The sequence below is a fragment of the Geotrypetes seraphini genome, chromosome 3 (genome assembly GCF_902459505.1).
Source record: "Geotrypetes seraphini chromosome 3, aGeoSer1.1, whole genome shotgun sequence".
In the NCBI taxonomy this organism is placed as follows: domain Eukaryota; kingdom Metazoa; phylum Chordata; class Amphibia; order Gymnophiona; family Dermophiidae; genus Geotrypetes; species Geotrypetes seraphini.
The window spans coordinates 233,178,977-233,204,618 of NC_047086.1; the positions used below are offsets into that span (position 1 = coordinate 233,178,977).

The 25,642-nt window shown below is 46.2% G+C and overlaps 1 protein-coding gene across 10 annotated transcripts in view; it reads left to right on the top strand.

Moving 5' to 3' along the window:
- The window catches only part of LAMA2 (laminin subunit alpha 2), a 1,204,230-nt gene that overhangs the window by 1,149,473 nt on the left and 29,115 nt on the right, over positions 1-25,642 (top strand). For 9 of the 10 annotated variants that reach the window (XM_033936921.1, XM_033936922.1, XM_033936925.1 and 6 more), the window contains one exon: positions 2,280-2,339. The exons of the other annotated variant lie outside the window; for it this stretch is intronic. In XM_033936921.1, coding sequence (XP_033792812.1) covers positions 2,280-2,339 — 60 coding nt within the window. The remainder of the gene's footprint in view (positions 1-2,279; positions 2,340-25,642) is intronic. 10 annotated transcript variants of the gene reach the window in all.

Here is a 25,642-nt window from a genome sequence, read left to right on the forward strand (position 1 = left end):
TCACTTATATTTTGAAAAATGATCTAGGGCAGGGGTGTCCAACCTTTTGGCTTCCATGGGCCGCATTGGCCGAAAAAAATGTTTCTGGGGCCGAACAAATGTGCAAATGCTGCAGCAAGACAGAAGAGGGAGCTGGCAAGACGGTAAACACCCGGGGGCAGCAGAGGAAAACACTGCATCACCCTCGACCGGGGCTGCACAAAATACTTCATGGGGCCACATGGGGCCCTTGGGCTGCAGGTTGGACACCCCTGGTCTAGGGGGTCCCAACGTGGCCCCTTTTCGAGATCTGCTTCAGGAGACCCAGTTAGAAGCTTGCATAATTCTCAATCCAAAATGAAAGTTTAACAAATTCTTAAATCTCTGTGATTCCTGGTCATATCTGCAATGCAAAATTCCATTTTAAAACAACAGTGGACTAAAACTCTTGACAAGTTTTTAAGAGCTATGCTCTCTTTATTGGATTACTGAAAAAATATTAAACTGATTTTAAATAATACAAACTTCTAAGTTTTAGGTGGGTTTTTTTTTTTTTTTTTTTTTGCATATGTTAGCATATGTTGGACATTTCTTCTCTGTTGTATACTCGGAATTTTGAGTATCAAAAACATGCAACTTCCCATAAAATGCCAATCATCCACGTTTACTGTATAAGTATACACACCTTGGCAGCAATGTTGAGCATGTGAGCAATCGCTCATACATTCTAGGAGCATCACTCACAGATTTTGCGTGGTCACTCGCAAGAATACTTGCAAATCTAGAAAAATAGTTGTTTTTTTTAAAATTAGAATTTGTCACTCGCATGAGAAAAAAATTGAACGTACCTGGCATTGCATGGCGGGTATCATTGCATATCTCACCAGAATTTCCAGTGCACTCAGGATATTTTCTGATAGAAAGTGATATATCCTCTATTCTCTTTTGTATAGGACAGGGTCAGTATTCGGTGTGAGGAGCAAGTGGCATGGTGGTTAGTGCTACAGCCTCAGCACCCTGGGCTGCACGCTGCTCCCTGTGACCCTGGACAAGTCACGTAATGCTCCACTGCCCCAGGTCCATTAAACAGATTGTGAGCCCACCGGGACAGATAGGAGGAGTGTGTGGCGCAGTGGTTGGATCTACAGCCTCAGCACCCTGGGGTTGTGGGTTCAAACCCCGCGCTGCTCCTTGTGACCCTGGGCAAGTCACTTAATCCTCCATAGCCCCAGGTACGTTAGATAGATTGTGAGCCCACCGGGACAGAGATGGAAAATACTTGAGTACCTGATTGTAAAAACCGCTTAGATAACCTTGATAGGCGGTATATAAAATCCTAATAAACTTGAAACTTGAAACTAATAGGGAAAAATCCTTGAAGTACCTCTGTGTAAACTGCTTTGAGTGTAGTTGTATAACTACAAAAAGGAAGTATACAAGTCCCAATCCCTTTCCAAATATATATAAGTAGGAGAGACTTCTGCCCATTTAAATCACACTGAGTGAGCCATCCATCAACATTTAGCAGCCCATAACCTACAGCGCTACTGTATATTGGATCCGACTAGCATAGCACTATCTAATTAGTACCGGGACAATCCAGTGGCGGAGTTGGGGGCATAGCCAAAAGTTACACAGTCGAGAATGACCTGGGGAAAAATTTGTCCCCATCCCCCGCAAGAACTCAATTTCCCCGTCTAGTCCCCGCGAGTTTTGGCACTGTCCCTGCCCCATTCCTATAAGCTCTGCCTTAACCACACAAGCCTCGATTTTTAAAATGTTTGAGGCTTGTGAAGATGAGGACAAAGCTTGCAGGGATTGGGAAGGGATAGGAAAAAACTCACGGGGACAGGATGGGAAAATGAGTTCCCGCGGGGACGGGGAAAAATTTGTCCCTGTGTCATTCTCTTATTATCCAGGCACCGGGCATGTACAGTACAACCATGCAAAAGACAGGTTAGCTATGCAAGTAAAGCCCTGAACATCAGTCATACTCATATAATTTCAGGTTGCATCTGCTGATCCAAGTATTGCAGTGCTGGTGCCTGGATATGGTCAGCACTGAATATCTAGGACTAATTTATCCAGTGCCAGTCAGCGCTTAAAATATGCTGACCACCACTGGCTGGCTATTGACTCAGGGGTAAATAATGAATGTCAGATCTGTAAAAGGCAGGAATAAGTGCTTGAATAAGACAAGGTTCCCTGCATCAAGAGCTCTGCAGCCTTTACCTGATTGTGGGAATCAAAGAGCTGAATAATGTCTTAATTACTGCTTCACCTCCTGTTATACTTCTTAGGATTCTCTTGCCATCGAAGTGAAGAGTGCCAACATTACAGCTGACTTCGATTCTCTGACGGTATCTTTCAGCATTTCCAGCACCTCTTAACGATGTTTCCTTTAACCTTGGTTTTATTAACCCTGATATTATTTCAGTGGTGAAGAGTCCATCCTCCTTTGGCTAATGTATGACTTCTCCTTTGACTGCTACTGTGGAATCTTCTTCCTTATAAAACAAGAATGTGTGATTTGGTCAGTGTGGGAACGCAGAGGGTAAATATATAAAGGTTGTGAAGCTTGCTTTACATACGGAAAGAGCTTTGGTAAAACTGCAACGTATTTTACTAATCATTATCTATTGTAAAAAAAAAAAAAAAAAGAAGGGGAAAGACTTCAGAAGCCAACCTCTTTCTTGTACAGGACCCAAAGTGTACAGTCAAAATTAATCATAGGTCAGGAAAAAACTCTTACTGGCATATCCCGGTTGTTACGGTGAACTGGGTTGAGATGCTCATAAATGGCCACCCACTCTTTTGCAATGCTGCAGGGGCATCCTGGGTGCTGCCCACGCTATTCCCCTGCACTCTGGCCCCCTGAACATAGAATAAATTCTAGTATCTCCACGGGCTCATGCCTAACAGGCTGCTATGCTGGGACAACAGGCATGTATATAGTTGTTCCCGGCCCTCCTTATGTATATACCGTGTATCCCCCATTTGTGTCCATCTCCTCCCTTTACCTGTAATGCCCCCCTTCATCTGCCCATATGTATACATTCAGAGATCTATCCTTTAACATAACCTTTTACACATGAGTGTACGTTGTTCTGATTTGTTATTTATTACATTACATTACATTAGTGACTTCTATTCCGCCTTTACCTTGCGGTTCAAGGCGGAATTACATAAGAATTGTTATGATCTTAATACATAAGCTTATATAGGAACATTTTCTAATTTGCTAATGAGTAGATTAGTAAAGTCGGTGGAGTTTGGAGCTTTGTTGGTAAAGTTATATTGATTTTATGTGTTTTTTGAAGAGTAAGATTTTTGTTTCTTTTTTGAAAGTTTTGTAGTCTGTGGTTGAAGTCAGCAGATTGGGGAGTTGTCGGTCCATTTTAGCTGCTCTGGTGGCTAGAAGGTTATCATATATTTTTTTTCGTTTGACCTTTTTGGTTGGCGGATGTGCAAATATTGTGTGGATTCTCCTGTGTCTGACTGAGGTAGAATGAGTTAGTTGATTGTTCCAGTAGGAAGGGCTGTTTCCGTTTATGGCTTTGAAAAGTAGGCAAAGGAATTTGAAATGTATTCTGGCTTGTATTGGGAGCCAGTGTGAGTCATGGTAAGCCTCTGTGATGTGGTCGTACTTTCAGAGAGTAGATAAGTCTTAGGGCGGTGTTTTGTATTGTTTGCAGTTTTTTTTATCTTAGTTGTTGGGCAGTAGTCTATTAAGCCTAGGATTAGAGATTGAACCACCAGTTGGAATTGTTTTCTGTCGAAAAATTTTCTGACTTGTCTAAGGTTTCTCATTGTGGTGAATGTTTTTATAATTTTGTTGATTTGTGGTTGCATGGTGCAACCTCTATCTATCAGCACTCCAAGTAGTTTTAGTGTGGGATGAATGGGGTATGAGATCGAGTTAATTTCAATGTTTGTCAAGGTTGGGGTTTTGCAGTTTTCAAGGAGGATGAAGTTTGTTTTGTTTAGGTTAAGTTTTAGTTTGTGTTCTTTCATCCATGTTGCTATTGTCTCCAGAGTTTCTTGTATTGTGCCTATCATGGATGGTTCAGGTTCGTCGAAGGGGATGAGTATGGTGATATCATCTGCGTAGCTGTAAGAAGTAATTCCTAATGTTTAGGTTGAAAAGTGTGTGAGATAGGGGAGATCCTTGTGGTACTCCTCATGGGTTGGACCAGGGATCCGATTTTTCTTTGTTTGTTTTGACTCTATAAGTTCTGGATGTAGGAATCCCTTAAACCATGTTAGAACTTTTCCTGTAATTCCTATTGCATCAAGAGTTTGTAAGAGGATGTCGTGGTCTACTAAATCGAAGGCTGCAGAGAGGTCTAGTTGTATGATCATCATTTTCTTTCCAGTGCAGAGGTGATGTCTCGCGATGTCCATGAGTGTTTCTAGTAGGGTCTCCGTGCTGTAATTGGTCCTGAAGCCGGATTGTGTGGGGTGGAGCAAGTTGTGGTAATCTAGGTAAGTGTTTAGGGCTTTAGCTACTAGGCCTTCCATTAGTTTGACATATAGTGGGATTAAGGCTGTAGGTCTATAGTTAGATGGTTGGTCTGTTGATCCCTTGGGGTCTTTTAGGATTGGAGTTATGATTATTTCGCTGAGGTTTTTTGGGAAATGTCCGTCGGTGAGTAGGGTTTGTATTCACTGTAGAGTGCGGAATGTCGTACTGAAGGTTTTCAGTAGGTAAGGTGGGCAGTGATTAAAATCACAGGCTGCATGACTGTATTTGTTATATAATTTGTTGAAGTCTGACCATTGTATAGGTGAGAAGTGGGACTAGGTTCTATCTGCTGCTATCGATTCTTTTTCTGTGGGAGAAGTTGAGATTCTTCTAGGTGAGTCTGCGTATCACTGAATGTGGATCTGATATTAGCGATCTTATTTTTGAAGAAAGTGGCTAGCGCGGTGGCTGAGGGAGGGGGGGGAGTTGTTAGTGGTGAGATGTGGTGAGGTGTCTGTGAGTTCTTTTAGTAGCTGGAATATCTTTTTTGTGTCTTGGGATCCTTCTCCTATTTGCTTTGTGTAGTATGCCTTTCTTTTATCTTTCAGCTTTTGTTTGTAGTTTTGGTGAAGTATTTTCCATTCTGCTTTTGTGGAATCTTGGCTACTTTTTCTCCATTTTCTTTCTAGTTGTCTGCAATTTCTTTTGAGTTGGAGTAGTTCATTGTCGAACCATTTGTCGGATTTTCTATGTATTCTTGTTTTGGATTGTTCCGGGGCTAGTTCGTCTAGGGTTGCGGTACTTAGGATGTTCCATTGTGGGATGAAGTCTTTGGGGTTGTAGTCTTGGATTATGTGTCTGTCCATGTCCAGAATTTGGCGTGGTCAACGTATGGGCGTGAGATGTAAGTTGTTTTTTGTGTAATTGGTTTGCTGAAAACAATATCTGTTAGCATCACCTTTGACATGTGAGGCGATGTCACAGTTTGATCATCTGTTTGTATTCTTTGAAAGCTGTATATTTTCTGACATTATCAACATGATTAACTCTAGGTACTGTCACAAAGCTTTCCAGTCTTTAATCATACAAACTATATATATATATATTTTTTTTTTTTAAAGTGCTCAGACCACCAAACTCTGTGCTCAAAACTTATAAAAAGCAAGCATAGGTTGTCCTGACCATCATTGCACTTTCACAGTCCCTGTAAACGCCTTGGAAATAATGTTGTTGTAATCATATACTAATCAGTTAAGCACCTGTGCAACAGTTATTACATTGTAACTTAAATCATATATTTCTCTACATAGCTTTGTTGCTTTCATCGGCGGTTCTGATTCACTAAACCTTGCCACTTTTAACCACCGCCTTAAATCATCCGGCAGTGCAGCTTTTCCTAGCCGACCCCCCTCTACTCGAGTTTCGCTATTAATTACTTAGTCAGGAGGGGAAACATTTGGCTACTGTTTAAAGGAATCCCTCAAAACGCTGACAGTCTATGCACTCCATATCCAAATTTGAAGGATTTGTCCCTCACAGGCTGGTTGTGAGAGACTACAGACCTTTACACTGGCCATTTTTTCCCTTGTGGTGTGTGTGACCAGGGGGTAGGGACATGTATGTATGGAGGACTCCTACTAGCAGTTGGAGAGCTGAGTGGTGAGGGTGGCAGCACTTGAGGCCCTAACTGATGGCCATACATTGGAGGGGCATGAGGGGGTAGGGGATATGTAGACATAGGTGGTGGTTCCCAGGGTAGGGAAGAAAATGAGAGGGAGAGAGGGGGTGGAATGGGTTTGTGGAGGCTCTATGCTGTGGATATTTAACAGGCCCTGGGTTTATGCTTATTAGGCATGTCTCCCATAGCAGCATCCCGGCCTGTGAAGCTGACAGTGGTTTATCCAATGAGTGTGGGTTACGGGATGTGAGCCGGTATCTTTTTGAGTGTCCTGGCAAGCTGTGAGAGCCCTCTGTGGCCAGTGTGCTGTCCTTCATCACTCTCCTGTTTGTCAAATGCTTGTGTGGTGTAGGGATTAGGGCTGAGGTGCAGCATTACAAGGACTGGGGGATTGCTACTCACTGTTTGTGTCTGTGGAGACTGTATTTGGTTGTCTCCCTCAGCTGCTGCAAGATGGTAGATATGAGTGTGTGGCATGCTGTGGCCTTTTGGATTGCTGGCTGCTAGTTGGCAAATGCCATTTCCCCTCACTCAGGCCAAACTATGTCATCTCATTGTTTGGGGTTCTGGGGTGGGGGGGCACATTGAAGGGAGGGTCACTGTCTACTGCAGAGTCGATGGGGGAGAGAGAGGTTGCAGGAGTGCTGTGGAGGGGTACTTGCATTCAGCCCTGGGGCATAGTCCCGTGTGCCGGATGAGGTTGGAAACCTCCTGGTGCACGCAACAATATCAGTGTCACAGTGACTCAAGGTCACGGTGCACCCCAAAGTTCCACCAAGACACATATATTTAGCTCATGTATTGTAACACCATTACTGTAGCTCATGCAAACCGCTCAGAATTGACTCCTCAGTCATTAGTAACAGTATAGAAGCTTCCAATCGATAATAATGAAACCCTAAGCGCGTGTGCACACTCCTACCTCCGTGATCCCTGCCACTGTTATCCGTATCTCCATGGCAGAGTAGGCAGAGACATGATTGTAGCGGCGTGTGCATGGGTGGTGGTTTTCAGTGCGTGCGCGATGCTAATAAAACCCTAGCCGCGCATGCGCACTTGAAACTCCATAGAATAGAACCACTGAGCAGGGAAGCGTCTCAGGGCAATGGCAGCAGTCCTGACCTGCCAACCCCCCCCATTCCTTACCCAAAGCAGCAGTGGCAGCGCTGTAAACAGGCTGTTCGCGGCAAGCCCTGGCAGGGCCTTTCCTCTGCCGCATCACTTTGGATGCGGTAGAGGAAAGGCCCTGTCGGAGCTGGCCACGAACAGCCTGTTTACAGCGCTGCCACTGAAGAAAGAAAGAAAGACTTACTGACAGACAGGGGGCAGGGAGACAGAAAGAAAGAAAGACGGGGAAGGGAGAGAGACATTGTTGATGTTCTCCATACCCAATAATACAGTAGACGTTTTTCATGGGGTATTTTCGACACATGGTAACGTTTATCGGCAAACAGTGATACCATCTGTAGATGCTGATATCCCAGACGTTTTTCATAGTTATTTTTAAAACACACTATACTGTACATTTTAGGCATTTTTAAAAAAAAATTATTATTATCACTGTTAAATTTTGGACATCTGGGCGATGTCTAACTTCAGATTTAGACGTCATATTGAAAATGCCCCTCCATCTTTTCTGCTAGATATTCAGTTTAATTCTTTTAAACTGTCACAGGAGGAGGAAGAAAAGAGAACTGGGACATAAAGCTGTTTGAAATAAATGTTGAATATAAATTAAAAGACAGAAAATAGACGGAGGCACCAATTTGTAAGCTCACTCCCCATTATAATCTGCTGCAAAACACATGTCTGCGCTTGCAAGTTCAAGATAAACAAATTTGTGTGTAATGAAAAAATTAGACCTTAGGACAGTATTTATTAACTAGTAGGTCATTCATGCTTCAAAACAGAAAGCTATTTTATTGAAACCTTTGTTATTATAATCCTCTTCTTTGATCAAACCCAAATGAAACTCACTCAAGTTGAAAAATCTTCACCAGACTAATGGCTAAAATTTGGAGCTATTTGATCTCCAAACTAGAAATCTTGTGATAACAAGGACCAGATATCCAGCCCACAGCATCCTAAGTTTTTAAGCCTCTGGCCATTGCAGGCTGAATTAAGCCAGGAAATTTAATGCCAGGCTGTATCCTGACTCTGGCATTATATTTGGATCAGTGCTTTCACTCAGAAATTGATAGGGTCTTGGCCAAGATTCAGCCTTTATTCTGTCCTAACCTTATGCACTTAACTGGTTAGAGAACTTAATAGCATCAGTAACTGGTGATATTCAGCTCAGGCTCCACCCACGGACCTGCCTGGCACTAACCAGCCATTGTAATGGTGGTCAGAGTCCATATTCAGTGGTCAGGACCAGGTCAACCATTGGACCAGGTGAAGTTCTGGCCCAGGGCATTAAAATCTCTGGCTCCTGAGCTTACCACCACTGCTTCATCTGGTCCAGGGCCAGATTAAAGGCACATGCCTCGGGCCTGAGGAGTTCAGGAGGGCCTGATGCCCGGACATTTCCTCCTTTTGGAGATGACTCAGGGCGTCAGGGCAGATTTTGAATTTGTCCGGGTTTTAGCGTTGCGGGGGGTGGCAGCAGGAGAACAAAAATTAAAAATCAGCGCTGCTCTGCTCCAGAGGACCCAGCTGTGGCAGTCATTGTGCACAACCTAGTCTACACATGCCGGCTGGTCACCTGATGCTGCGCTGGAACCTCCTCTCTCCTCGTGCACACACAGTGCAGTGCATGCTCGATGGCTAAAGACAGAAGGTCTCTGAGATCGGGGAGGATTCTCTTCCTCCCCCTCCTCCTTCCTCCCCCTCCCAGGGCCAGCTGTAGGGGAAGGCAAACTGAACAGCTGCCCATTTCTCTCTCCTTTTTCGTCTTGAGCAAGGCACTAATTTCGTGCCTTTTGATCTCAGTAGTTGGTGCAGCTGTTTTCCCCAGAACGGACAAAACAGGCTGAGGGTTCGGTCTTACCACCGAGTTTTTCAGAGCGAAAGTAAGGGGTGACAGGCAAGAGAGGTGAGGCAGAGAAAACAAATAAAAGGCATGGGAAAGCAAGAAGGAGAATTAAGTCCTGTTTTATTGCCCACGACAATCTGTGTAAGGACAGGGTTTAAGCTACCTGTGTTGGGGTAGTTTCACAGTGGTAAGCAGAAAGTGTTTGTCTCCTATAGTTACTGCCACTCCTGATGTCCAGTTTTTACAAAACAATATCAATTCTCTTCCCCAGTGGATGGAGAGAGGAGGAGAACTGGGTTGGGCTGTGGAGGTAAGGGGGAGAGGGAGGGAGGTAAATTAAAGTAACAGACTAGGAAGGAAGAATTGGAGAGCAAACTACAAATGGGAAGGTACATAAATAGAATAAAGAGAATACAGTATAAACAGCTAAGAGGAAAAAGTGAAGAGGTAGAGCTGAAAGTCTGAGGAAAAATAACTTGTGATCTGGATTGGCCACTGTGGAGGCAGGATATTGGGCTAGATGGACCATTGGTCTGACCCTGTATGACTATTCTTATGTACAGATCCAGGGGGCCCCATGGTCCAAACTTCTCTGCCCCTTCTCTCTATCTCCTTCGCTTCCCAATCTGTTACTTTTCAGTGAGGCCCCGACATTGGCAGCCGTTTCTCACAAGCTGCCGGTGGCTGACCCGAAGCTTTCCCTCTGCAGCGATCTACTTTGTTGGAAACAGGAAGTTGCGGCAGAGGGAAAGCTTCAGAGCAGCCACCAACAGCTTGTGAGAATGGCTGCTATGTTGGGGCCCCGCTGAAAAGTAACATTTGGACAGTGGCGTACCGGGGAGGGGGGGGGAGGAGAAGCAGTTTGCCCCAGGTGCTCCAAGACCTGACGTCACAAACTTCTTTGGGCAGCAACAGCGTTTACAATTCACTGCTGTTGCCAGCTTCAGGCCTTCCTCTCTGCTGGGTCCTGCCTACTTCCTGTTTCCATGAAGGCAGGACCCGCCAGAGAAGAAGGCCCAAAGCCGGAAACAGCAACGAATTGTGAACGCTGTTGCTGCCTGAAGAAGTTTATGATGCCAGGCCTTGGAGCACCCACTTAGGTGCTGCATTGCCCACCGGGGATGGGGTGACAGAAGGAGGAAAGGGAGCAGAGGGGGAGATAATTGCTGCACCCAATGGAGGGAGAAAGAGAGGGAGAAGGAAGATGAGGGAGGGAGGGAAAGGAAGGAATGAAAGGAGATGCCAGGGTTTGGAGGGAAGGGAGGGAGGAAGAGATGCCAGACCAATGGAAAAGGAAGGAGGAAGGGGAAAAGGAAGGAGAGGAGATGCCAGAGCAAGGAGGGGGGAAGGGGAGGCGACAGATACCAGACCTGGGAGGAAGAAAGGAAGAAGGAGACAGGTACCAGATCTGAGAGGAGGAAAGGAGGAGAGAGAGGGATGGCTAAAATCTACTGGGAGAGCGAGAGAGATGGAAGGGAAGAAGAGAGATGCCAAACCATGGAGAAAGTGGAGAGAAGTAGATGGATACCACACCGCTGGGGAGGAGGGAGAGATGGAAGGGAGAGGTAGACAGTTTTCTGGAAGAGGCATAGAAAAAGAGCTACTGCAGTGGACTGAGAACCAAGGAAAGTTGGTTCAATTCTCACTGAAGTTCTTTACAACCTGGGCAAGTCACATTGCCCCAGGTACAAAAAATGTGAGCCCACAAGGGAGAGAGAAAGTACCTGCATATAATACATATAAAGTGCTTTGATTGTACCACAGAAAGGCAGTATATATCAAATCCATAACCCTTCACTCTTTTTATATAGATACAGTATGTTCAGAAAATAAAAGCAAATGAGTATATAGAGCTTCTAGAACAGTGTCTCGCAAACCTTTGTAGCTCTGGCACACTAAAAGGAGCATATTATAATTGAAATTATACCTCTGTAAATGTTCTCCGGTACGAGCAGCATCTTTCATCTGCTGCTTGCGTCACCCCCCCAGCTCCCTTCTGATGTCACATACTGGTCCCATGACAGGAAGTGATGTCAAAAGGGAGCCAAGGCCGGCGCAAGCAGCAGGTGGAAGATGCCCGCGCTGGTGAACCTTTACAGAGGTATGCCGGGGTGGAGAGGAGGAGAGGCGCCAATGGTGACAGACTCTTGTGTACGAGACGTACACGTCATCTAGTCTCGTGTATATTTATTTTATGAATTATTTCTTATGTAGGGAATTTTATAAATAAATTCTGGAATCTCTCGTGGCACACCAGGAATCACTTTTGGGCACACTTCTGTGCTTCGGCAGAGAGTATGAGATACTGTTGTAGAAACATTTTCAGCCATAACTTTTTGTTTAATTTCAATCTGAATAGTCTTCAACTACAGCCCAGGCCCCAATTCAAGTGTTTCATAGTAACAATGGAATGTGACCTGGACTTGGTTGGAGATGGGCAAGCACTGACAGACTTATCACACATTCTTGGTTTGGTTATCTTGTCCTTCTTGTGTTTCTTTGTTCATGATTGTGGATTCTAGCAAGCATCTTGAGGTGTTTCACTGTGCATGCTGTTTGCATTGTACACTCCAGAACTACATAGTCAAGCCTGAACAGTTTTGTTGCAAGCCAAATACTAAAATGTTTCTTTTTTTTTCCTATTTAAAAAAAGCAAGACTTTCTGTAGAGATCCTTTTATTTCTTTATTTTTTTGTTTTATTGAATGGGTCTTTCCCTGAGGGCAGGAGAGATTTCCTCTTGCAAAAATGCATTTCCCGACTTGTGATGAGTCGAGGTTTCTTGAACAAGCTTACAGAAAATGCTCTGTGTGGCAACAGGATGTTAAATCTCACTCTGCAAGTGTCAGCATGAAAGGTGTTTAGATAGAGACAAAACCAAAAAGAACAACTGTGGAACTGATGATCTTGAAGAAATAAAAAAAAAAAAAACACGGTAAATGGATTGTGGTATAGACCCGACACGGGCTACTTTGGCGTTATCGCTCAATTAGCTACAATTTAGCAGCGCACAGTATTGCGTTTTGCAAAAATTGCAATTTCTTTATTTGTGGTGTATAGCAGCGCCGGACCCTGGAAGAAGGTCTCTTTTGACTGCAACACGGCCCGTGTCGGGTCTATACCGCAATCCGTTTACTGTGTATTTTTGTGTTTTTTTTTTTTTGACTGCACCATTTATACTAAGGCTGTTTGAATACAAAACTTTAATAAAAGATTTCATCAGCATCATCAGTTCCACAGTTGTTCTTTTTATTTTTGCTCTCCTGCTTTTTGTGTGGAACTTTTTTGGTGGGCTATGTGTTTGTTCCCTGGCTTAGACTGCATACAGTGAATGGTTAGACAGAGACTACATACAGTGAATCATAGTAAATGGCGGCAGATAAAGACCTGAACGGTCCCATCAGAATCAAACAGTGAGTTAAAGCTTCTGTTTGTGAAATAATGGGGTTCTTCTACTAAATTGTGGTAAGCACTAACACATGCTTACTGCAGCAAAACATGGCGTAGCGTGGGGCGCTGAGGTGTTCACGGTAAATTTTAGATGTGCACTCTACCCACGCACTAAAACGTGTTAGTGCTAGGGCAGGTCTGGAGCAGAGAGTGGGCATTTTAGCTCAGATTCTATAAACAGCTCCTGAAGTTACTTACCTAGATCGGCACACATAGCCAATCTAGGTGCCTAACCTTACCACCCCTTTTATGAAGCCGCTTTAGCGTTTGTTATTGTCGGCTGCGGTGGTTAAGAGTTCCGACGCTCATAGGGATTCTTTGAGCATCAGAGCTTTTACCGCCCGTGGCCAGCAATAAAAAAAACGCTAGCGCGGCTTCATAAAAGGGGAGGGTGGGGGGTCAATTATTCAATCAGGATTAATCAGTGCTGTTAACTGAAAAGTTCCATTACAAAGTAATTTTAAAAAACATTAAAAATGTAATTAGCTGGTAAGGTGCCTAACTTGGTAGGCCCTGCCACTTTGAGGAAGGTGTTTACACCGATTCGCCTACCAGAAAGTAGGCGTGGTTAGGGGTGGATTCAGGGCGGACTTTGGGCATGGTTTGACTTAAGTACACTCATTTAGGACAAGAAAACCCTGGCTTAAATGGGAGTGCAGCTAAGATTTTAATGCCTACCGGTGCTAAGAACACTTAGGTGCTGCTAGGCATGATTCTATAAACAGCGCCTAGCGTAGAATTACGCTCAGTAGTGCCTACGAGTTAAACGCCGTGTATAGAATCAAGGCCTTTCTGCACTAATCGGTTTGCAGAGTTACCTTGCCACACACACCAACCAATTAGTGCATGGTTAACGTGTGTGTCCTTACCGCCTACATAATGGCTAGCAGTAGGGGCTCATGTACTAAAGTCAAAATTAGTGCATGGTCATTAATAATGAAAATATAAAAATTGGCTACTTTAACCCAGCAGCAAAATGGGAGAATGACCCGCATAAGGATGCACTAAGGCCACCTTTTACCACAGTTTAGTAAAAGGGCCTCAATGTGTTTGAGCTTTCTGTAATCTCTTTTTTGACGTTAGCTCACAAACATCTTATAATCCGCGTAGCCTCTGCAAATACTTTTTAAAAATTCTTTATTAGTTTTCCAAACTTACCATAATAAGCATACAAAAATAAACAATTAACAGCACTTATATTTGCACAACTATTAAAAACAAAATACCCTATATCCTCCTCCCTCCCTCCCAATCTGGACGTGTGTAGAAAATTAAGAAATTCTGAGAATTAAGGATCTTATCAATTAATCACTCTACAATTTAACAAATGTTTCCAGACTTCTTTAAATTTTTTTTTTGTTTCCCGCCTGTTCCGCATTCATTCTCTCATACTTGTAATAGAAGCACAATGTTTCCCACCAAAAGGAAAGGTTTAACCTGTCATACTTTTTTCCAGTTCCTGGTTATCATTTGCATTTGTTGTTAAGATTAATACAATGCTTTATGGTCAGACAGAAGAAACTATCCCTCAAATTCTATAAATGGTGCACAATTAGGTGCGCAGTTACACACCATCCTAGTGGCCAATCCAGAGAATGGCCACTAGGATAGTCTCAGGACTGAAAGACATCCCTTATGGAGAATGGCTGACCAGACTGCGCTTATATTCTTTCGAAGAGCGCAGAGAAAGGGGGGACATGATAGAAACATTCAAGTACATCACGGGTCGCATTAAAGTGGAGGAAGAAATCTTCTTTCTAAAGGGTCCCATGGCGACAATAGGGCATCCGCTGAAACTTAAGGGGGGAAGATTTCATGGTGACACCAGGAAATACTTCTTCACCGAACGGGTTATTGATCGATGGAATGATCTTCCATGCCAGGTGGTCAAGGCCAGTAGCGTGCTCGACTTCAAGAGTCGATGGGACCATCAGGTGGGGGCACCACAGAGCTATGCCCAAAAGATGGATACCCCAGGGAGGAGGGTTCGTATTGATTAAGTGGGCAGACTTGTGGGAGGGAGGGTTCTGGAGTGGGCAGACTTGTTGGGCCGCCGGCCCTTTTCTGCTGTCATACTCTATGTTTCTATGTTTCTAACATAATTAACTATCATTAAATTGGCAATAAATACCAATAACCAGTGTTAAGCATTAACACGGGCATTTTCAAACACTAAGATATAAAAAAAATGACATAAATTGGCACTTGGAGTCTCTACTATCAAACTGTGCTAGTTCTTATGAGCATCGGGATCAGAGCGGGCCATTCGGCGTGGCTCTCTGCGCTAAAAACTGCTAGCGCAGTTTGATAGAAGAAACCCATGGACTTTTTTCTCACCAAAATGTTCAAATGCCGATTTTCGAAGCTGACTTACTAGACGTCTTGCTAGGCTTCTTAGTCGCTATGGGGTTCATAATAAAAAAAAAAACGTCTAAAAAGTGTCCTAAATGGCTACTTGGACGATCAAAAAGCCTGATCGTCCAAGTACCCACAACCAAAGCTGGTTTTAGACGTATCTAAAACCAGCTTAGGCCTTTCCCCTGCCACTAAATGCACAGAGAGAAAAGAGGCGTGTTTAGAGGAGGGGAAAGGGCGGGCAGTGGGCGGGAGGTGGGCTGACCTACACCTAGGCATGCAGCAGGTATAACCAAAACCTTAGGCAGGTTTCCTAGTCGGCACTTATACCTTTTTGACATAGACGAAGTCAAAACAGGTCTAAGTGCCGAAAAAGGGGCCGCTGGCGCGATCAGTTTAGCAGCCCAGCAACCTCACCCACCCACTGCAACCATCGCGGCAGGAGAGATGCCTCATCTCCCTACCGCGATGTGATCACCCCTCTACCCGAACTGCCGTGACCCGCGGCAGGAGAGATGCCCAATCTCTCCTGCCGCGGGTTGTGGCAGTTCGGGTAGAGGAGTGATGGCATCGCGGCAGGGGAAATGGCCAATCTCTCCAGCCATGATACATCACCCCCCCCCCCGACAATATTGGGGCAAGAGGGAGCACAATCCCTCTTGCCCTGCGGCACCCCCGACCTCCCCGATGACATCAGGGCAGGAGGGAGCCCAAGCCCTCCTACACCGGACACCCACGGCACCCCACAACAACATCAGGGCAGGAGGGAGCCCAAGCTTTCCTGCCCCGCCAGCTGTGGCACCCCGCGACAACATCGGGCCAGGAGAGAGCCCGAGCCCTCCTGGCCCCAGCGATCCATGACCCCCCGCCGATTACATTCAGGGTGAGAGGGAGCCCAAGCCCTCCTGCCCCGCGGGCCCCCCCAAATTATGATCAGACCAGGAGGGAGCTCAAGCCCTCCTGACCTTTCACCCCCCACCCCCCTACACGATCGGGCAGGAGAGAGCCCAACCCCTCCTGCCCAGGTGGACCCCCTATCCCCCATCCCCCAATCAGAATAGGCCCGGGAGCCTTAGGCTCCTCCTGTGGGTGGAGCCTTAAGCACATGGGCTGGGTTGGGCCTATTCTGATTGGCCCAGGCACCACGGGTGCCCGGGGCAGGAGGGCTTGGGTTCCCTCCTGCCTGACCGTAATCGTGGAGGGGAGTTTAGGGATCGCAGGGCAGGAGGTCTTGGGTTCCCTCCTGCCCCGATGTCGTGGGGGGGGGGGGGGGGTTGGAGTGGATTCTGTAACCGGTGTTGTTTTTGACAGACACCGGTTACAAACTCCAGCTTTTAGGAAAAGGACTAGCTCCTCCTTTGCCTAAAAACCCTTGTGTTGGACGTTTGGGGCTTAGGCGTTTTTTTGGTTCATTATGGGGTATAAGTGTAGACGTCGTTTGGGTACAAGTGTAGATATAGAAACATAGAAACATAGAAGATGACGGCAGATAAGGGCCATAGCCCATCAGGTTACCCCCAAGTCTACTATCCTAGGGATCCCACTCCTGGTGACAGGTTCCCTTGGCTTAACCCTCTAAGGGATCCCACATGGGCATCCCATTTGCTCTTAAATTCTTGCACGCTGTTTGCCTTGATCACCTGCATCAGGAGCTCGTTCCAAGGATCAACCACTCTCTCGGTGAAGAAATATTTCCTGGTGTCGCCATGAAATTTCCTGCCCCTGAGTTTGAGCGGATGCTCTCTTGTGGCCGAGGGTCCTTTGAGAAAGAGAATCTCTTCTTCCATCTCGATACGGCCGGTAATATACTTAAACGTCTCAATCATGTCTCCTCTCTCCCTACGTTCCTCAAGTGAGTACAGCTGCAAAATTTTCAGCCTTTCCTCGTACGATAGATTTTTGAGCCCCGAGACCATCCTGGTGGCCATCCGTTGCACCGACTCTACTCTCAGCACATCTTTTCGGTAGTGTGGCCTCCAGAATTGCACACAGTATTCCAAATGAGGTCTTACCATGGTTCTGTATAATGGCATTATGATTTCAGGCTTCCGACTGACGAAACTCCTGCGGATGCAACCTAACAACTGTCTTGCCTTAGATGAAGCCTTCTCCACATGATCAGCAGTTTTCATGTCTGCGCTGATGATCACTCCCAAGTCTCGTTCTGTTGAAGTTCTAGCTAAGGTCTCACCATTCAAGGTGTAAGTTCTGCACGGATTTCTGCTGCCGAGGTGCATGATCTTGCATTTCTTAGCGTTGAAGCCCAGCTACCAGGTCGAGGACCAAAGCTCCAACAAATGTAGGTCCTGTGTCATACTATCGGGTGAATTGCCATCTCTCACTATATTGCATAGTTTGGCGTCATCAGCGAATAATGTTATCTTACCTTGAAGCCCCTGAGTTAGGTCCCCTATGAATATGTTGAAAAGGAGCGGGCCCAAGACTGAGCCCTGCGGTACTCCACTGGTCACCTCCGATGTTTTAGAGAGGGTACCGTTAACTACCACCCTCTGAAATCTGCCACTCAGCCAGTCATTGACCCATGTAGTTAGTGTTTCTCCCAGCCCCATTGATTTCTCTTGCTCAACAGCCTGCGATGCGGGACACTATCGAAAGCTTTGCTGAAGTCTAGGTATATGACGTCCATGGATTCTCCCAAGTCTATCTGTTTTGTTACCCAGTCAAAGAAGCTGATGAGATTGGATTGGCAGGACCTACCCTTGGTGAATCCGTGTTGACTGGGATCCCGTAGATTCTCCTCATCCAAGATTGCGTCTAATTTATGTTTGATTAGTGTTTCCATGAGTTTGCATACTATTGATGTGAGACTCACCGGTCTGTAGTTTGCAGCCTCTGCCCTGCAACCCTTTTTGTGCAGTCGAACGACGTTAGCTGTTTTCCAGTCTATGGAGACTCTCCCCGAACTTAGGGAGAGATTGAAGAGTCCTGATAGCAGTTCTGCCAGGACATCACGCAGCTCACTGACCACCCTGGGGTGTAGATTGTCCGGTCCCTGGCTTTGTTCACCTTGAGTCTTGCTAGTTCATAGTAGACGTCGCCAGGTGTGAACTCGAAATACTGAAACGGGTCTTCCACACTGGGCCTTGCCTGCAACTGCGGACCGTGCCCCGGTGCCTCGCAGGTGAAGACCGAGCAGAAATATTCATTCAGTAGTTCTGCTTTATTAGAATCTGATTCTGTGCAGTTCCCATCTGGTTTTCTAAGGCGTACTATCCCGTCTGTGTTCTTTTTCCTATCACTAATATACCTGAAGAAGGATTTGTCTCCTTTCTTCATGTTCTTTGCCAGAGTCTCTTCCACTCGAAGTCTGGCCTCCCTGACTGCCATTTTGACCACTGCAGACCTCGCCCTATGTTCTAGTTTAGCTTCCCTGGTCTCCGTTCGTTTGTAGGAAATAAATGCTGTGATGGTCTGGGCGTTTAAACAGCTGAATGTAGAGGCAGGCCATTATAAAAACAAGGACGTTTGTTTTGGTTATGGACACTTTTCCTGCTTCTGCTTTCAACGTTTAAGGCCTTAGGCCAAAAAGGGACTTAGACGGTTTTTTTTGATTATGCCTCTCCACGCGTCCAAAGTTCAAGAGGGAATGTTGGAGGTGTGTTATGGGTGGAATTTGGGCATGCTTAGCACTTGGAAATCTTGTGGTGATAATCGAACATTTCCCAGGACAAAACTTAGACGTCCAGAGCTACACCAGTTTTAAAAACATCTAAGTGCTAAAAATGTACCCAAAGTGAGCAGATGACCACTGGAGGGATTAAGTAACACCTCCCAGTGGTCACTGACCCCACCTCCCACCTTACAAAAGATCTGAATGAAGCAGTATGGAAAAGCCTAGTAGAGCCGCACAAAGGTGTCTTAAGTAGCCTGGTAGATTGGCCAGTGAGTCAAAGAGAGGAGAACCCAGGCCCATAAGCCACTCTAACCACTACATTTGTGGTAGAAAGTGTGAGGCCACCAAAGCCCACCAAAAGCCTACTATACTGACATACTGTATAGGTGCCACCACCAGCCATAAGCATTATTGGGAGACAGATGGGTATAGTAGATTTTGGGTTATTTTTGGACAGCTCACCATAAATTACACTAGTGGCCAAAACTGTGGCAACACCTAGCATTTTAGGCATTACACACACAAAAAAGCGGCTATAACATCATAACTGCATTTAATGATTACATTTTTTAACTAATAAAAGAAACTCTGTAATCACTTAACAAGAACAGCACAATATTTGGCACATTTCACAAAAATAATGCTGCTCATACGCTACCCAAGCTAATAAAGATAATTTGTCCAGTTATCTGCTGACTTCATCAGTCTCACTAGTAGCCTTGATTACTGCCTCACATTTTCTTGGCATGCTATTCACAAGTCTTTGGAGATCAATAGGTGTTTTTATGTGGAACCAGGAGTTGATTATTGCATGTTTGGACAGTTGCTTTGCCGCTGCTGCTCTCTTTAATCTGGCCCAGAGTTTCTCAAATGGGTTTGAGATCTGGGCTGATTCCTGGCCAGTCCAGCAACTCAACCAGTGGTGGGATTTACACCAGTTATCTGGGCCATCTGGATTTCAGAAAAGTGTCCTAACCCCCCCCCCCCCCACATCCCCTTTTATGAAGCCGCATTAGGGTTTTTTATCGCCGGCCACAGTAGTAAATGCTCCAGTGCTCATTCTATGAGCGTTGGAGCTTTTACTGCAGTGGACAGCAGTATAAAAACCTAACACAACTTCATAAAAGAGGGGGCTAGTTTCCACTGAAGTGGATTAGGGAGGTCACTACTTAATCTCTCACTGTTTAATGCGCCCCCCCCCCCCCCTCATACCTGAAAGCAAAACTAGCAGTGGATACCAAGTTGCTTGACAGCTTTGCAAAAATAAGCACGTTTCTAAAATGGCTGACATAAGTGTTTATATTCCAGCACATAACCACCAAGGTGTATACTGTACATGTCTATGTCCCCTGTTGACCTATTCATATTGCTGATTTTTTTTACCTGAACATTGCAGTCCTGATTTGTATGTCTATGTCCTTTCTAAAATCCACCTCTCTGTTATGTTAGACAACTATAAAATCGATGATTAACAAAATAATAATTTGCAATTGCTTAGCCGCCTTTATCAGCTGGATCCCAGGACACTTTATAGTCAAATATTTCAGAAACACACATATAGCCAGTTCTATTGTGAAGCATCCAGTTATTCATTTTTGTTGCCTGAGCGGGAGAAGCAATTTACAAAGAGTAGAGCAGGAAAAGAAACAATCTTATTATGGTTGCCCAGAGGAGAAGATGAGCGACATCACCAGTATGTACAGAGCATTTAAGTCTGTGACCTTTGAAAAATATGTTTCAAAAATATTTGGCAGGGGGGAGGGGGGTTAACTAAGGACAGTGCATAAGATTTAAATGTGGGCTGAATTTATGACAAGTTGAATGCAGTTTTGAAATCAAGATGCTTTATTGATCTTTTGTTGTAATAAAGGAAGTAAGGATTTTCTGTTTTGATTTCTCTGGCTGATGTGTCTGGACACATTATTGTTATCCAATTACATTTGGTTAAACTGAGGCATTTAGAGATAACTTGATTTGACTAATTCTGAACAGAATCAATAGAACAACAGCACTCAGGAGAATATTATACATTTTTATTCTTATCTTTCATGTAGATAGCACTGTAAGATTTAGACAGCACTATATAATGCTCATAACAGATAATCTATTCCCTATGAAGCTTATTGGTCAGTGCGTCTCAGCCCTCTCTTAGAGGCATGCCTAGCCAATTGGATATGAATGATATTGATTCACATACAGTAGGGCTTCACTACAAGTTGCTGCTGAAAGGTTCTCAGACCAACCAACAAAGTAGGGACAGTCTCCATCGAGGGCTACACACATAGTCTAGCGATTTTCCATTTTTTTCATTCCGTCGGAAAAGTACAGCACAAAAATTGTGGAAAATCGCTGGACTAAGTGTGTAGCCCTCGATGGAGATTGCTCCAACTTTATTAGTTGGACTAAGAACTTTTCAGTGGCACCTCATATATGCAAAGTTATTCCATGCATATTCCTGAAATATGGAAGCACTCAACTGGCTAGATGTGCTTTCAGCACAGAGCTGAAAAACATCGATCTATTCGACTAGAGAACTGCATGGGAATGGGGATTGTGGGAATCCTGCAGAGTCTGAGGGAATCCTGCAAGTATGGAAGTTGCCACATGATTCCCATGTGGATGGAAGATGTTACCACAGGATTCCTGAGGGTATGGAAGAAGATGCTGTGGGATTCACACAGGAGTGTAGTCAAAATCTTTGGTGACTCCAGAATGAGGCTTGGAATACCCTGAGAGAAGCAATTGGTGCTCCAGCTTGAGTCTTGGAATGCCCAGTGAGGCAACTGTAACACCAGTGAGGCTTGGAACAATCATTGATTGAACAGCGAATATTAGCCAAAAAAAAAAAAAAACCACAGGAGGCTGTTGAGTTTGGCAGGAAACAGAGGGCTGCGAGCAAGTAAATAATGGCATTGACTCCTGTGGGTTTAGGAGGAGATGGAGATGAATTGTGGGGATGGGCGAGGATGGAATGGATTTTAGCCGGTATTCCATTGGGGATGAGTGAAATTTCTGTCTCCATGCATCTCTCTAGTCAAGTCAAATGTATTGAGAGAATAAGGAATATTTATGAGATAATAAGGACAGAAATCTAAAAGCAGACTGCACTCAATAATCTGATAGTTTACCAAAGTGATTTCTAATATCCCACATTCAACAATTTCTAACTTGCTAATTGCAAGCAGTGTTATAATTCTTTGGCAATAATCAGTTTTCAGAGCTGGTTTTCTCATCATTAGAAAAATTTAAATGTAAAAATCATTTGGCAAACAATATGATAAACTTAAGAAAATTTTGACTTTTTATCAAATTATTTTTCTAACCTTTATTTTGCAGGAAAATCTGTAATACTACACAGATCCTCAAATACTTTTCTAATTTTGCTTTGTTTTGTATTTATGCTCAGCTCACATCTAATCTACCGTATTTTCACGCATATAACGCGCGCGTTATACGCGTTTTTACCTACCGCGCATACCCCTCGCGCGTTATATGCGTGAGCGCGGTATACGAAAGTTTTCAAACATAGTTCCCACCCCGCCCGACGCCCGATTCACCCCCCCAGCAGGACCACTCGCACCCCCACCCCGAACGACCACTCGCACGCGCTCCCACCCGCACCCGCATCCACGATCGGAGCAAGAGGGAGCCCAAGCCCTCTTGCCCGGCCGACTCCCCGACGTCCGATACATCCCCCCCCCCCGGCAGGACCACTCGCACCCCCACCCCGAAGGACCGCCGACTTCCCGACAATATCGGGCCAGAAGGGAGCCCAAACCCTCCTGGCCACGGCGACCCCCTAACCCCACCCCGCACTACATTACGGGCAGGAGGGATCCCAGGCCCTCCTGCCCTCGACGCAAACCCCCCTCCCCCCCAACGACCGTCCCCCCCCAAGAACCTCCGACCGCCCCCCCAGCCGACCCGCGACCCCCCTGGCCGACCCCCACGACCCCCCCACCCCCCTTCCCCGTACCTTTGGAAGTTGGCCGGACAGACGGGAGCCAAACCCGCCTGTCCGGCAGGCAGCCAACGAAGGAATGAGGCCGGATTGGCCCATCCGTCCTAAAGCTCCGCCTACTGGTGGGGCCTAAGGCGCGTGGGCCAATCAGAATAGGCCCTGGAGCCTTAGGTCCCACCTGGGGGCGCGGCCTGAGGCACATGGTCGGGTTGGGCCCATGTGCCTCAGGCCGCGCCCCCAGGTGGGACCTAAGGCTCCAGGGCCTATTCTGATTGGCCCACGCGCCTTAGGCCCCACCAGTAGGCGGAGCTTTAGGACGGATGGGCCAATCCGGCCTCATTCCTTCGTTGGCTGCCTGCCGGACAGGCGGGTTTGGCTCCCGTCTGTCCGGCCAACTTCCAAAGGTACGGGGAAGGGGGGTGGGGGGGTCGTGGGGGTCGGCCAGGGGGGTCGCGGGTCGGCTGGGGGGGAGGGGGGTTTGCGTCGAGGGCAGGAGGGCCTGGGATCCCTCCTGCCCGTAATGTAGTGCGGGGTGGGGTTAGGGGGTCGCTGTGGCCAGGAGGGTTTGGGCTCCCTTCTGGCCCAACTACCAAAGGTACGGGGAAGGGGGGTGGGGGGGTCGTGGGGGTCGCCAGGGGGGTTCGCGGGTCGGCTGGGGGAGCGGTCGGAGGTTCTTGGGGGGGGCGGTCGTTGGGGGGGAGGGGGGTTTGCGTCGAGGGCAGGAGGGCCTGGGATCCCTCCTGCCCGTAATGTAGTGCGGGGTGGGGGTAGGGGGTCGCCGTGGCCAGGAGGGTTTGGGCTCCCTCCTGGCCCGATATTGTCGGGGAGTCGGCGGTCCTTCGGGGTGGGGGTGCGAATGGTCCTGCCGGGGGGGGGGATGAATCGGACGTCGGGGGGGGGGTGAACGGAGAGTCGGGACAGCGCACGGAGAGGCGGGGCAGTGCACGGAAGTCAGGGGGGTGAACGGAGAGTCGGGACAGCGCACGGAAAGTCAGGGCAGTGCACGGAAGTCAGGGGGGGTGAACGGAGAGTCGGGACAGCGCACGGAAAGTCAGGGCAGTGCATGGAAGTCAGGGGGGGGTGAACGGAGAGTCGGGACAGCGCACGGAGAGGCGGGGCAGTGCACGGAAGTCAGGGGGGTGAACGGAGAGTCGGGACAGCGCACGGAGAGGCGGGGCAGTGCACGGAAGTCAGGGGGGTGAACGGAGAGTCGGGACAGCGCACGGAGAGGCGGGGCAGTGCACGGAAGTCAGGGGGGTGAACGGAGAGTCGGGCAGCATGCGCGGTATAATCGTGAGCGCGTTATACCAAAGTTTTTGTGCTTATCATCGTGATTTCTGTGCGCTATACACGTGTGCGCGTTTTATACGGGTGCGTGTTATTTGCGTGAAAATACGGTAATCTGTTTGCTTATATTCTGCTAACTCTCTATTAAGAGTATAAGTGGATTACAGAAAAAGAAGGCTGGTACATCACAGTATTGACATCTCTCTCTGATTCACAAACGGCAGACAGCAGATGTGAGACTTTGTGCAAAGACTTAATAATGTGGTCTTTGGAAAAAAAACATTGCACCAATTCTAAATCCCTTCTCTACCGGAGATTAGATGACACAACATGATTTTCTTTCTCTGCTTTCTTCTGGTCAAAGCTGGTCAAAATAACCAATTAACTAAATCCTAGATCAAGGGTTCTCAATCCAGCCCGTATGGCAACCAAACCAGTCAGATTTTCAGGATATCCATAATAAATATGCATGAGATAGATTTGCATACAATGGAGGCAGTGTATGCAAATTTATCTCATGTATATTCATTGTGGAAATCCTGAAAGCCAGACTGGTTTGGTGTATCCCAAGGATTGAGAACCCCTATCCTAGATGACGTGGCTTAGCGAGGGTGAGAGGCACCCGGGGTGGTGGCACCCCACCCCCTTCTCTACCCCACTCACTCCTTCCCCCTCTCTCTCCTTCCACGCATGTGCACCCCTTCTCTTCCTCTGCGCTTCTTTAATGTTCCCAGCGCAAGCAGCAACCCCCAACCTTGCGCCAGCGTCGGCTCTTCCTCTGCACCCTAGGTGCGGGTGCAGGAAGTGACATCAGAGGAAGAGTCATCGCTGGCACGAGCAGCAGGTTGGCGTTGCTGCTCATGCCGGGAATGTTAAAGAGATAAAGGGAAAGGGAAGGGTCGCTTGCACGCGGTAGTGGGGTGGGGGGGTTGGGGAAGGAGTGGGGAGGGCGGAGAGGAGGATGGTTGCTGTCACCCCCACTAAGTCAGCACCTGAGGCAAACTACCCCTGCTCCTCCCTTACTACACCACTGCCTAGATCAGGGGTGAGCAACTCCGGTCCGCGAGGGCCAGAATCCAGTTGGGTTTTCAGGATTTCCCCAATGAATATGCATTGAAAGTAGTGCATGAAATAGATCTCATGCATATTCATTGGGGAAATCCTGAAAACCCGACTGGATTCCGGCCCTCGAGGACCAGAGTTGCCCACCCCTGGCCTAGATGAATGAAGGGGCAAAATTGCATACCACTGTAGCATTTTGATACTTGTAGGCAGGAAATCTATATTTTCCAGGAGATAAATAGGTTTCCATGTTTAGGCGTGACAATATAATCAATAATTTCTTGGTCAGGGTACTACTGGATTTGATTGTGGGAGATATGCAACAACATACAAACTGTATGCTAATCTAACTAATTTACACACAACATATCTCCTATAAATTAGAACTATACTTAAAACCAGTTATTGATTGATGTAATTTCCACATGCTCAGCGATGTGAAGCTCAAATGGGAAGTGTTTGCCACTCCTTTTTTTAGAGCTTACCATCCAGTCATTGCTTATGTGGTACTGCTTCAATCAATTTCAGTTATATTCTTTCTATTTCTTATTTGTAATTTTGAATTTTTAAAAAATTTTGAATTTTTTATATGTTTTCTTATTATTTGCTTGTATAATCTGACATAAGTAATTACATGCCAATGATGGTAACAGACAAGTGGAATAACCAATATCACTTATCTTAAGTGCGGTTAGGGGAGCGGTAAGCTCCAAAAAAAGGGGCAAAAACTCCCTATTTGAGCTTCACATCTCTGAGCATGTGGAAATTACATCATTCGGTAACTGGTTTTAAGTACAG